Source organism: Nyctereutes procyonoides, unplaced genomic scaffold, assembly GCF_905146905.1.
Source record: "Nyctereutes procyonoides isolate TBG_1078 unplaced genomic scaffold, NYPRO_anot_genome, whole genome shotgun sequence".
In the NCBI taxonomy this organism is placed as follows: domain Eukaryota; kingdom Metazoa; phylum Chordata; class Mammalia; order Carnivora; family Canidae; genus Nyctereutes; species Nyctereutes procyonoides.
In genome coordinates, this window is record NW_026575020.1 from 1,152,903 (window position 1) to 1,165,741 (window position 12,839).

Genomic DNA, 12,839 nt, shown 5'->3' on the forward strand with positions numbered 1-12,839 from the left:
CCACTTCCACCCCTACATACATGGACACAATCCCATTTCCTACATTTTGTATGGATGTATCTATGCCTCCCTCAGGTTTCTGTTATACTCAGGCTTTATCCCAGTGACTGAAAAATAAGATGTGAGAGGTGTTTTGTTTAGCTTTTACTAGCTGAGTGGGAATTTTTAAGTGGGGATGCTCCTCTCCCCACCCCAGGGAACTGGAAACAAACTGACCTGAATTAAATAGCCTAGTGGGAGTGCCTGTAGAGTCTTTTTTATTTTTTAAGATTTTATTTATTTATTGACACAGAGAGAGAGGCAGAGACACAGGCAGAGGGAGAGGGAGAAGCGGGCTCCATGCAGGGAGCCCGATATGGGACCCGATCCCAGGTCTCCAGGATCACACCCCAGGCTGCAGGTGGCGCCAAACCCCTGCACCACCAGGCTGCCTCTGCCTGTAGAGTCTTAACTTCAGTATTGGGAAGATGAGTTTGTGTGTTGCAGGGAGTGGGGGGTGGTGCAGGAAGATAGGTGGAGATGGCTTTGTGGTGGCAATCCTGGAGTGCCCAGAACTTTTGCCCACTTATTTAACAAATAATCACTAAGTACCTACTATGAACAAGACCTAGTGGCAACATCTTTTGTTCATTTATCTACTTAGCATGTATTTCCTGAATGCATCCTGTACACTAGGCTGCAAGGATATAACAGTAAACAGAAAGCAAACACCATCCTTGCCCTCACCTAGCTCACAATCTAGGGTTAATCTGGTCATTAAGAAAGAATCCAAAATACATAATTGCCATTGTGCTGAGGGATTAAAATGAAGGGTACCTGATGTCATGAAAACAAACCAGGGGAGCTAAGAATAAACAAGGACAAAGGAGAAGCTGGGGAAGCCGGTTGGAAGCCTGATGTGGTTAAACCATCAGAAGATGGTAGTTCAGGCTAGAGCGGGAGCATTGGAGCTGGAAAGGATAGACTCATTTGAGATGTCCTGTGTGCCCACGTCTAATCTTGCTCTTCTCTCAGGGGACGAAGGAGACCAAACTTCTCTACAAGTGACTTAGCCAAGAGAACGCCTTACTCTGAAAACAGAGGTAGAGGGGTTGTGTCTGTGTACACCATTTATCTACCCCCTACTATGAGCTGGTACCAACACAGCCACATTTAAATCTCATAACAACACTGTAAGGTAAATGTCCTCTTCGTTTTACAGATGGAATTGGAAAGTGTAGGGACATGCCCAAAGAACCTTAGGGTTGGATTGAAGCCTGGAGCCCAGGTCTAGCAGCATGCAAAGACTAGTAAGCTTCATTGCATCAGGTTATTGCCCATGGTTCTGGTAAGCTGAACCCACTGTTCCTTCCTCTAGTCTAGTTTTCAATTTTGCAGCCAAGAGGAAGGATCCTTAAGCCGCCATGAGCAGAGGGAAGGGTCGAAATCCGCAGAGGGAACACCTGCTCCGGTCCGGAACTAGAGAGCGAGAGCATGGTTTCCCGTCGGGAGGGAAAGATACTGCTCCCAACTCCCACCCCCGCCGCTCCGCGAGAGCCGGAAGTTGCGTGTCGCCTCCCCGCGCCGGTCTCCCCGTCGGGGGTGACGCCGCAGCGGACTGCCCTTCCCCAAGATGGCGTCGAAGATGGGTTCTCGACGGTGGATGCTGCAGCTGATCATGCAGCTGGGTTCGGTGTTGCTCACACGCTGCCCCTTCTGGGGCTGCTTCAGCCAGCTCATGCTGTACGCTGAGAGGGCCGAAGCGCGCCGGTGAGCGGGCCCACGCGGCCGCCGAGTGCGGTGGGGGGCGGTACGGCCAGTCCCAAGAACGGGGGTGCGATGAGGTGGGGAAGAAGTTGGGGCCCTTGGGCTGGGGAAGAGTTGGGACCTCGGGCTTTTTAGGGGTTCTGGTCTGGGGCAAGGTGGGCATCGAGCGTAGTGCAGGGATCCTGGCCGTGGAAGGGCGTCCGGTTCGGGGGAGCAGTGGAGCTTGTGGGAACTCAAGGGGTCGTCGCAAGGCTCTTCTCCCGCTTCACTCTGTCCTCGTTGCTTCTTCCCCTCTCCGGCTCGCAGGAAGCCCGACATCCCAGTACCCTACCTGTACTTCGACTTGGGGGCGGCCGTGCTGTGCGCCAGCTTCATGTCCTTTGGGGTGAAGCGCCGCTGGTTCGCCCTGGGGGCCGCACTCCAGCTGGCCATTAGCACCTACGCCGCCTACATCGGGGGCTACGTTCACTACGGGGACTGGCTGAAGGTGAGCACCTCGGCCCAAGGCGGGACTTTGGTAAGGGGATGAGGAGCCCCAGGCCAGTGCCCCGGGCCCCGGGCCCCGGGCAGTTGGGTAATGCATGGCGCTAGCCAGGTGCATAGTGTGAAGCCTGGGAATGCAGAACCCCCAGGCTTGCGGAGATTATTCCAGACTGCAAGAATGAAAGGACCTTAGAGACCACACAAGACTGCCTTTCAGAGTGGGAAAACTGAGGTCCGAAGATGAGAAAGAGACTTTCTCAAAGTCACACCACAGTCAGCCTTGCAGGTGAGACTAGTACCTGGGTCACTAGTTCCCAGAACCCTTTAAACCATTAGTTTAGTAATGTCAGATTATAGGGCAAAAGGGACCTTGGAGAGTACCGGTTTCAACCATCCAATTTTACGAAATTTAATTTAGTGGAGCATTTATTTTTTATTATTATTTTTTAAAGATTTTATTTATTTATTCATGATAGTCACACAGAGAGAGACAGAGAGGCAGAGACACAGGCACAGGGAGAAGCAGGCTCCACGCAGGGAGCCCGACACAGGACTTGATCCCGGGTCTCTAGGACCGCGCCCCAGGCCAAAGGCATGCGCCAACTGCTGCGCCATCCAGGGATCCCTAGTGGAGCATTTAAACCTGAAAGTGCCAGAACTTATGGCAGGCACTGCAAGCTTGTAGATAATCCTCAACAAAGGCACTGCCCTCAAGGAATGGACTGTCAGTCCAGTAGGGGAGGCAGATGAGTGAACAGCTACAGGACAATGAGATTAATGTGTTTTTTTTTTGTTTGTTTGTTTTGTTTGTTTTTTATGGGACAGACTCTTGTCTTATATAGCAGAAAGAACATTGGGATTTAAGTCTGTACACCTGGGGTACAGAGGGGGCAACTCTTGGTATCTGGGTTCTGCCACTTTCTGTAGGACATGGGACAATTTTATTAATCTCTCTGAGCCTCAGTCTCCACTTCTGATAAAAATTATCTATCTCTGCTGTACCTGTTTACCACACTTGGAAATGGTAAGAGGGTTCATCAGGTGGAATGGGATGTGTAGAGATGGGCTGTTCTTTGCTCTGGACAGCCAGGAGAAATGTGGCTGCAGTTCCTGACTGGGGTCCCCTTACCTCGGTCCAGGTCCGTATGTACTCGCGCACAGTTGCTATCATCGGCGGCTTTCTTGTGCTGGCCAGCGGCGCTGGGGAGCTGTACCGCCAGAAACCCCGCAGCCGCTCCCTCCAGTCCACCGGCCAGGTGTTCCTGGGCATCTACCTCATCTGCGTGGTAGGTTGGGGGGCCGTTGGCTGGAAGTGCTTGCTTGGGAATGAGGTTTGAGCCCATGCTTGGCAGCACCCAGGGAGGTGGGCAGAATAAGGCCTTGCACGTGCTTCCTGATGGTCTACCTCCTGGGGTTTCCTCAGCCAGTTTTGGGGCCTCAAGGGCCCTTCAGTCTCCTGAGACCTGCTTGAGAGTTCCTTCTCCCAACATTATTGCCACCAGGGAGAAAAGAAGTTGGATTGACCATTCAGTCCCAAGCCTGAGAGAAGAACAGAGTGGACTGGTCATCTCATGGCTCTAGCCCCCAGAGGAATGGGAGAGGGGACAAAGGAGAGGTTTGGTGGGGTTCAGACCCCAGATGGGGATCTACCACTTAGAGTTGTGGGGGTTGTCTAGGGTAGCCAGTTATGGTACTACCTCGTGGAGGACCTAGAGGGAGCCAGTGTGGATGGGGACCTGGACAGGCTCCAGGTCACCTGGCTTCATATTCGTTACTGGGCATCGTATCCCATGTGCAGTTCTGTATTCAGAGGTGAGAGCCCTAGTCTGGCTGTGGAGACACACTTCCTTCTGAGCCTAGAAGGTGAGGAAAGACAGGCCTTAGCCTCATGAGCTCCTTAGTCTGTGGGAGAGATGCAGGCCCTATTTTCAGAGAGCCCCCAAGTCTGAGATGGGAGTCAGAAGCCCACCTTGCAGAGGCTGACTTGCAGGTGCCATCTCCAGGGCAGCCATCCCCAGACCGGCTCCTCTCAGCCTGCTGGAGAGACTTAGAGGATGGTGTGTCTCTAGGCCTACTCACTGCAGCACAGCAAGGAGGACCGGCTGGCATATCTGAACCATCTCCCAGGAGGGGAGCTGATGATCCAGCTGTTCTTCGTTCTGTATGGCGTCCTGGCCCTGGCCTTCCTGTCAGGCTACTACGTGACCCTGGCTGCCCAGATCCTGGCTATACTGCTGCCCCCGGTCATGCTGCTCATTGATGGCAATGTCGCCTACTGGCACAACACACGGCGCGTTGAGTTCTGGAACCAGATGAAGCTCCTTGGAGAGAGCGTGGGCATCTTCGGGGCTGCTGTCATCCTGGCCACTGATGGCTGAGTGGCATGGCGAGGACTGAGATGGGTGCAGGGGGTCACCCAGGGCCACCCTGCCTTCCTCCTTGCTGGCCCAGTTGTTTCTTTATGCTTTCTGCTCTGTTGGTTTGGTTCTCTGCTGTGTGTATGTGTTGGTAGGAGGCAGGTCTCTTCCCCGGTGTCTGGGCTCGGCCCTTGGGGGTGGTGGGAGGCCTCATGAAGATGCCTTCCAGGGTTTTTTCCCATTTGTTATTAGGGACCCAAGGCCAGCTGGTTCCTGGGTCTCCTGTTTCAGAGAAGGGAGTAATAAGACAGGGCTTGGGTGGGGGTACAGAGGAAGGAAGACCATGAACCAAAAGTGAGCAAATGTGAAAAGTTCCTTTTTGAGCCTGACGAGTCAGCTAGGCTCTGCAGTGCTTTCTGGAGACTGGGAGTGAGTATGTGTGTTGACATGTGGATTGGGCCAAAAGAAGCTGAGGGGCCAGGCACTACAGAAGTCATGTGAGTTCTCAGGGCATGCTGGGGGCCGAAACAGCTCTAGCCTGTTGCCCCAGCTTGAGAGCTGAGCAGGCCCCAGTCTGGGGTGTGCAGGGGTCTGGCAGGCAGCGGCTAACTCCCCGGCCTCCTGCATTCTGTTTCTAGCACTATGGTTGGCCTGGTTGGGGTGAGTGCCCTCCCAAACACCAGACCACACAGTCCTCCAAAAATAAACATTTTATAGACATTTGGCTTTGCTTCTCTGTTCTCCCCACAAGGCGCGTTGCCATTGGCTGGGATTGATCTTGGGTTCTTGAAAGACCACATCTAGTTAAGGCCTACTTCAGTCCTCCCATGACCTCTGCCCTGTTCTGGGAGTTCCCACAGGCCTTTGGCTCTCTAGTCAGGATCCTCCCTATAGTTTGCTTTTGATCTGTCCCCAGTTCCTGTGTCTTAGCCTTTTTCTCCCCTTTTCTCCTCCTGATTTTTTGGAAGAAACCTTTGGTGAGGGCAGCTAGTGGGGAGAACTAATGTTAAGTGTTCACTGTGAGGGTTTTACATCTTACAGATGAGGAAATGGAAGCTCAGAGAAGGCGAGCAGCTTACTTCAAGCCACATAGCAAATACAGCCACAGCCACAGCTGGATTCCAGGTCGGACCTGTCTAATGCCCACGCACAGCTGTGTCACCCCTCTCCTGAGGAAGTCAGAGGCTGCTCATGGGTCTGTTCTGGTGTGGCTCTGCTGTGCCATGGTGGTCCTCTCCCTACTTGTCCATGTACCTCCTGATTGAAAATAGCCCAGCAGGCAGTATGGGCATGGCACATGGTGGGAGTCAAAAATGCGAAACGAAATCTCTGGCTTTGGACTCCCACCTGCTGAGATATTCTGTTCCCGCAGATGGTGACAGCTTCCAGTGGGGTCTAGAGGGAAACATCCAAGTCTGGGTCTGGGTTGGAAAGAGCTGGAATTGCTATTGGTCTGACTGGGGGATGGAGGGGAGCCCCTCCGGGGGCTGCTGACACCTAGGTGAGGGAGACAGTGACAACATACATCTTTGGGGCACTCCCATCTCTTTTAGCTCTTCTCTTCCCTCTAGGAGTCCCCTGGTTCTCCAGCCCTCAAGATCTTGCTCCCAGAAGGGCACTGCTCATTTCTTCTTAAGTGTGAGCTGACTCTCAGACAAGTATTTGTGTTTTAATCAAGGCCTCCTGAAAAGTTGTAAGACCCGAAGGAATTAAAATACGTGGTGGAATATCAAGCAAATGGGGGGTGGTCTTTTGAGCAAGGGAGCCTTGAAACAGCACAGAGACCACAGAAACTGGCCCACCTTTAAGGTTAGCCCTGAGTAGAGCCCTAGAAGGCCAGCCCCCCACCCTCACCTCCCAAATCCCTAGACTGAAAATTGAAGGCCATCTGGTTATAGCTTTGGAGCCAGTGATGGGGGGTGGGGGTGTGTCTTGGCACACCCTTCTTCCTGTGCTTGTGCCCATTTGGGCATCCCCCTCTGGACAGAGTAGAGTAGGGGTTGCTTCCTCCTCTGCAGATCACTTAGCCATCAAGCCTGGTCCAGCCTGTGGCTGCTTGGGAGCTCCTCCAGCAGGCATGGCTTTTGGTTCACCTGGTTGTCCCAGGGCCTGCAGGTTGGTGGTGAGGGTCAGCTGCCTGGGTCAGAAGCTGGCTTGCAGAAGGAGTCCGGCAGTCCCTTGGCATGGTTGACCAGCTCGTAAGAGTCCCGGATATCGGCCAGACCAAACCAGAAGAAGATCCACTGCTTGTTGGAGAAGCTGCCATCACTGTGTTTGAAGTACCTGGTGGCAGAAGGGGGGGTGCCTTTAGGGCAAGGCCAGTGCTCATTATTCACTGGTTATTTTGAGGACCTCCTACATGCGAGGCACCCTACTATTATCTGGTTTCATCCGTACAGCAGCAGCCAAGAGCCTGGTAGTATTAATGCTCTTTTCACAGAGAAGCAGCTAAAGCTCAGAGAAGTTAGTTGACTTGCCAGAGTCCCAAAGCTAGGAAGGTTAGACTGAGGACGTCCTTCGCTCTCTCCAGTCTTGTCTGTGCATCCAGGGGAGGGGTTCTTGTTCACCTCTTGGTCCCCACAGACCTGGGTGAGGGGATAGTTGCAGAGGGAAACTAGACATGCAGTGGGCTGGGGGCCAGAGCTCGGCAACTCTGGAGGGTGGAATAGAGCCTGGAAGGTCAGGATTTCTCTGGACTCTGGGAGAGTTGGGGAGTGTCTTCAAGGAATCCACCGCTGTGGGGCCCAGGGCTTTTAAGTGTGCTCTGCTTCTGGGGAAATCTCAGGCTCCCTGTGTGGTCTGCTCCCTGAGGCGTGGCTGTGAAGGGGGGTGGGGGTTGGCGAGGGGTGGGGGTGGGGTGGGCAGCCCAGAGCCCCGAGGGGCGGGACCTACCAGGGATTGATGGGGTTAGTGACCCGGGAGCGCCAGAAAAGCGTCTGCAGGTCCCGCCGCAGGCACTCCCACAGCATCTGGCCAGAGCCTTGGCCCTGGCGGCTGGAGCTCACCACAAATTTGTCTAGATACGGGGTGCCCCCCAGGACGGGCTCTGTGGTCAGAATGGCGGCCGCGTTGTACCTGGCGCAGCAGGGGAGAGGCAGGCTGGGACCTCTCCTTGGCCCCCAGGTGCCCAGCTCTGCCCCTCGGTCCCTGCCTGGGGCCCGCAGGCTCACCCCTCAGAGACGTAGACTGAGTGCAGCCGGGGGCGCAGCGAAGCCAAGTAGTCATCCCGGAGCTTCTTGCCGAAGCTGGCGTTGACCAGGTTCACTAGGCGGCCCTGGTCCAGGCTGTCTAGGCTTCGCACCCGCAGCATCCGCTCGGCGTTCTTGAACAGGGTCCCGGACCCTGGGGGTGGGGTGGAGGATGGAGGAGGAAGGGACCAAGAGCCAGGTCCCGTCCGCTCCTGCCTTTGCCCTGCCTGGTGGGGGCGGGGGGGTGTCCAGAGAGAACAGGGGCCGGTGGGACAGTGACCCTCTTTGGAAGACCTACACAATGAAGTGATTTCTGTGGTCTGCATAGATATGTACATGATTTTCACAAAGTGAGATGCTTTCCGCTGGCTGTTTGTTGTCCCTCAACTTCGGTCCATCGCCTGTAGTCCCACCTACTTCCCCTAGACCCACCTACCACCGAGCCGGGTCTCCACCCCCCCACCCCGCCCCCAGGCGCGGCCCTCACCCTTGTTGCTGAAGAGCTCGGTGAGCAGCGTGCTGGCGGAGGTGATGACGGCCGAGGAGTGGTGGGGCAGGCGGCTGAGCACGTCCACAATGAGCCGCATCTGCTGCCGTTCCTTGGTGCTCACCCACTCGGCATTGGTCACCAGGTCCAGATCAGCGGGCAGGTTCACATTACTCAGGACCTATGTCCAGGGCCAGGGGGTGAGCCTCTGGCCTGCAGCTGGCTACGGACTCTGCCCCTGCCCTCCCCGACCCTTTCCGACCCTCTACCCGCACTTCCTCCCGGAGTCCTCCTCGGCCAGGGAGTGTTCTGATCCGGCACCACGCCATTCCCGACCCACCCGGCTAGAGAATGACTGAAGCCCTCTGGAAGGTGAGCAGGGGGCATGAGAGGGGCTCAGCTAGGCACAGAGTCATAGGAGTGGGACCCAGAAGGAGGGGACACACCTTTTGAGTGCCATCGTGCAGGCCTCCGGTGGTATTGAGGAAGATGATTTTGGTAGGCTGCAGCGCCTTGGCTAGAGCCGCGGTCACCTCCAGCGAGTCGAGGAGCACCGAACGGCGTGCGGTCGTCTCCCCGATGGGGCACAAGATGGGAATGCTGCCCGACTCCAGGCACCACTGTAGCAGGTCGGTCTCCACTGAGACGATGCCACCGTAGCTGTGGGCCAGATGTGATGCTCAAGACGGCCCCCTCCAGGCCTGCCCGGCTGGGGCAGGGCGGGCAGCTTAGTGAGGTCTAAGGACGGGGCCAGGGTGGGCGGCACTAACCTGGCATGAGGGGCTGGCTCAGCAGCTCCCAGCACCGACCCACCACCAAAAAAAGGCACGGCAGTGGCAGCGTTGTGCCGCAGCTCATCCACCAGCACCTTGCAGTGCTGGGCAAGTTGTGCCTTGGCCTCCCAGAAGGAAAGGCAGCCGGAGGGCGCGGTGGGAGCCGGCAGCCCGAGGACTACCAGTGGCTTCATGTCCATGCGCTGCAGGAATGCCAGGGCGAAGGCCAGGCTGGATACGGCCCGACTGCACTTGAGTACCTCCTCGTCCACCTGCACGGGAATGAGCGTTCAGAAGGGGCCTCAGTGGCCCTGACTCCTGCCACAACCGCTTGCTCCTGCAGCCTGGCCCACAGGGCCCTGTCGCTGCACCTCCCCTCCCCAGGAACAGTCAGGCTCCATTTCTGGCTACCGGCGCCCACCTGCTCCGCCCTTTGCCCCATTGGGTCTTGCCATCCCCTTATCTCACACTGTTGTTCCTCCCTCTGTGCCTCCCTGCGACCTTGGACTCTAGGACTCCTTGGGGGGAGGGGTGAGCCAGGCGGCTCCTGTCTAGGTTCCCCACTTGCCATCGGAACCCCTAACTGCGTCCGTGGTGGTGGTGGGGACTTCTCCAGCGCATCACACTTGGCGGATTAGGGTCCCCAGTCTCCTCGCCTGGGCTGGGCGGGAGACTACTGGAGCAGTGCGCAGCCTCACCCAGTCCCGGCACTCGTCCGGGCCCCGTCTCACCTTTTCCCGCTTCCGCTGCGCGGAGTCCGCAGCCGGTCCCCCCATGGCTGGCGACACGTCGCCGTACAACCGTACAGCCCCCGTGCATCCCCTCGCCGTGACACGGCCGGCGCCCAGCTCCGCTCACCTCGATGACGGCGAAGGGCTTGTCCGCGGAGTGGTAGCAGGTCTGGAACTGCGTGAGCCAGTGGCGCGCCTCCCCGGGGCTGGCTCCGCACTGGTTCAGAAAGGCCTGGATGTCCCGCTGCACCAGCGAGCGGCCTGCCGGGGGCCCGGGGGGCTCGAGGGGCTCGGGGGGGACCGGGGGCGCGGGGGGCGGCGGCCACTCCGGCTCCTCCGCGGCAGGCGCGTGGGTGTCGTCCTCGGCGCCCTCGGTCCCTTCTCGTACCGGCTGGGCGGGCGCCCAGGCGGTGCTGAGCCGGCGCCCCGGGCTGGCGCCCCTGGCCGCCCGCCGTCGTGTGCTGCCGCTCAGTCTCCGGGCGTCCCCGGTGCTTCGGGGACCGCGCAGCCTTCCTCCCGCAGAGGTGGCCCGCAGGGCCCAGGCCAACCGCGCCGTCGCCATGACAACCAGACGGGCTGGCCCCCCCACGAGTGCGCTTCTGTCCCGAGCTCCGGGTCCTGGGGGGGCTCTTAACCTGCTGCAAGGCGGGGCCGGACCAGCCGGGGCGGGCCGCGAACTGGGGGCCCTGAGTGCCTCCGGGTGCATTTGAGGAGGGTCACGCCTTGGGTCAGGGGGCGGGGTCAACAGTATCCCCGCCCCTGGGGAAGGGGGACGGAACCCACTAGCGCGCGCGGGTCACGAGGCAGAGATAAGGGGTGCGGGGCGTCTTTAATCTGCTGCCAAGGCCGGTTCCAGGAAGGGCCCAGGGGACCCAGGGTGGCTTTGAGGGTCTCTAAGGTTCTGGATGATTAAAGGGGAGTTTGAGGAGGTCAAGAGGGGTGAGCAAGTGACGGTTAAGGTTATCGGGACTGAGGGAGGAGACTGGAAGGAGAGGTGGGGAAAAGTGGAAGGAGGGTGGAGGCGGGCCAACTCTACTGGAGGGCGGGGATGCCTCCCTCCTATCATCTGAACGCAAAGATTGGAATCATGAGGTTACCAGGGTTTGCCAAGCTCCAGACACTGGGTACCACTTTGAAGAATTCTGTCATATTCACAAATCACCCCTTATTTTATTTTATTTTATTTTTATTTTATTTTTATTTTATTTTATTTTATTTTATTTTATTTTATTTTATTTTACCTTATTTGAAACTAGGCCATAAGCTATATACCAGACTATAAAGTGCTGTGAGGACAGCTTCAGTGTCCCTTTTCCTTCCTTTCCCAAAATGTATGCTCCTTTCTACCAAGACCAGTGTTTAGATCCATCCAATGGGAAGGGAACCAGAGGGTAAATCCCCGTTATTAGTATTAAAGTTTTCAAATTTAAAGTTTATCCCTATCAAGATTATAACTGGAAGACCAATATCACTTGCTATAAACAGAAGAAAGCCTTAAGAATAAATCCAGAACAAACTGTTATTAAATTCCAGTTAGGTAGTGTTGCCTGGTCTCTTGGTAACACATAAGGCCAGTAAGGGCCCAATGTCAGAGCTACCCTAGCACCCTGGGAGGCTTTCTCTTGATACATGGAGAATGCCAGGCACTGTGCAGAGCCCTTCACATATAGTAACTCATTTAATCCTCACGATGAGGCCAGGATGAGAATTATTATTCCCATTTTTTAAAAAAGATTTTATTTATTTATTCATGAGAGACAGAGACAGAGGCAGAGACATAGGCAGAGGGAGAAGCAGGCTCCCTCCGGGGAGCCTGATATGAAACTTGATCCCAGGACCCCAGGATCATGACCTGAGCTGAAGACAGACTCAACTACTGAGCCTCCCGGGTGCCCCCAAATGTATGTTCTTAAACACAATTTGAAAAGCACCTGGGTGGCTCAGTGGTTGAGCGTCTGCCTTTGGCTCAGGCCATGATCCCAGGGTCGTGGGATCGAGTCTCACATCAGGCTCCCTGCAGGGAATCTGCTTCTCCTTCTGCCTATCTCTGTGTCTCTCATTAATAAATAATCTTTAAAAAAAATGAAAAGGACCTGAAAACTTTCACTGGATGTGATTCATTGTTATTTGGTACTGTATCTGCTCACTGCCTAAAAGCACCCTGTATGCTATCACTTGTACACATCCTGTGCTTGGGTACACTGTGCTGGAGTCTCAACTTGTGTCGCGGTAGAGGAAAAGCAGTGACTCAGCCAAGGTCACATAGCTGTTAGTGTCATGGCCAGATGCTAGGTATCTTGAGTTCTCACCACTGCTCTTTTCTTCCTTCTGTAAAGTTCTATGCTCCCTGTGCGGGGAGGAAGGACCCCGAGGACTCTGCCTAAATGGCGAGTGGTGGCCTGAGCTGCTTCTCTCCTGAGTATCCCAGAGGATGCTGGGTGAGGATTGCAACCCCTTCCGGGGATCCCCTGCAAGAACCACAGCACGTGCACGCATGCACCCTCCCAGGCAGAAGACTCCTGGCAGAGGGCGGGGGAGCTGACCTCTGTGACCTCCGCCACTGACTTTTCCATTTTCCTTTTTAGAAATCCTGGGTTCCATTAGAGAGTAAAGCAGGAAGAGTGTACCCCCTACTCTGCGGGGTCACCTCTAGGGCCTTCTTTTTCCAGGATAGGGCTGCCCACGCCCTTCTTGCCTGCACTTCCCAGAATCTACCAGAGGAGGGGGTCCCAGCCCCTCATCCGAGCTCCCACCTTCCCTGGCCCCTCTGAGCTCAGGGGGTCTATCCGCCCCAGCCCTGGCCTCTCTTCACTCCTCTCCCAAATGCAGGCCCCTTCCAGGCCCTCTCCCCACAGCTGTGGCTAAGTCCTGCCTCCTGCCAACTCGGGGCCTGTGTGAGGGCAGGGCTGACTTCTCCCTCCACAGACCAAGGGCCCACCCTTTTCAGAAGCCAAGAGCATCAGCCCCATTTCCCCTGGGCTGGTGACACCAGCTGGGGAGCTGCTTCCCACTGCTTTGGGCTTTAGCCCAGGGGGCCGTGTCCCCACGCAGCCAATGGGCCCAGGAATACCCTG

At 56.2% G+C, this 12,839-nt stretch overlaps 3 protein-coding genes across 3 annotated transcripts in view; 2 read left to right on the top strand and 1 right to left on the bottom strand.

The window, feature by feature from the left end:
* Positions 1–1,542: 1,542 nt before the first annotated feature.
* On the top strand, positions 1,543–5,306 carry TMEM101 (transmembrane protein 101). Its single transcript, XM_055335989.1, has 4 exons — positions 1,543–1,749; positions 2,053–2,233; positions 3,369–3,515; positions 4,299–5,306. Exons 1-4 carry the CDS (start codon positions 1,613–1,615, stop codon positions 4,605–4,607), a joined length of 774 nt encoding a protein of 257 aa, XP_055191964.1. The 5' UTR covers positions 1,543–1,612; the 3' UTR covers positions 4,608–5,306.
* A 131-nt stretch (positions 5,307–5,437) lies between these two features.
* NAGS (N-acetylglutamate synthase) lies at positions 5,438–10,416 on the bottom strand. The gene is made up of 7 exons (XM_055335976.1): positions 9,893–10,416; positions 9,032–9,306; positions 8,708–8,921; positions 8,262–8,442; positions 7,757–7,928; positions 7,479–7,661; positions 5,438–6,869 (listed from the first exon to the last, which is right to left on the bottom strand). The coding sequence occupies exons 1-7, from the start codon at positions 10,325–10,327 to the stop codon at positions 6,716–6,718; spliced, it is 1,614 nt and encodes a 537-aa protein (XP_055191951.1). The 5' UTR covers positions 10,328–10,416; the 3' UTR covers positions 5,438–6,715.
* The window catches only part of PYY (peptide YY), a 41,021-nt gene continuing 36,698 nt past the window's right edge, over positions 8,517–12,839 (top strand). The window contains exon 1 of the mRNA XM_055336007.1: positions 8,517–8,633. The gene's annotated coding sequence lies outside the window, so the exon portion shown is untranslated. The remainder of the gene's footprint in view (positions 8,634–12,839) is intronic.

Bases quoted from the DNA above. Each gene is read 5' to 3' on its own strand.
- TMEM101 (XM_055335989.1), top strand. From the start codon at position 1,613: ATGGCGTCGAAGATGGGTTCTCGACGGTGGATGCTGCAGCTGATCATG. The intron at 2,234-3,368 runs GTGAGCACCTCG...ACCTCGGTCCAG, and splicing joins ACTACGGGGACTGGCTGAAG to GTCCGTATGTACTCGCGCAC. The intron at 3,516-4,298 runs GTAGGTTGGGGG...GTGTGTCTCTAG, and splicing joins GCATCTACCTCATCTGCGTG to GCCTACTCACTGCAGCACAG.
- NAGS (XM_055335976.1), bottom strand. From the start codon at position 10,327: ATGGCGACGGCGCGGTTGGCCTGGGCCCTGCGGGCCACCTCTGCGGGA. The intron at 9,307-9,892 runs GTGAGCGGAGCT...ATTCCCGTGCAG, and splicing joins AGCCCTTCGCCGTCATCGAG to GTGGACGAGGAGGTACTCAA. The intron at 8,922-9,031 runs GTTAGTGCCGCC...TCTGGCCCACAG, and splicing joins GAGCCAGCCCCTCATGCCAG to CTACGGTGGCATCGTCTCAG.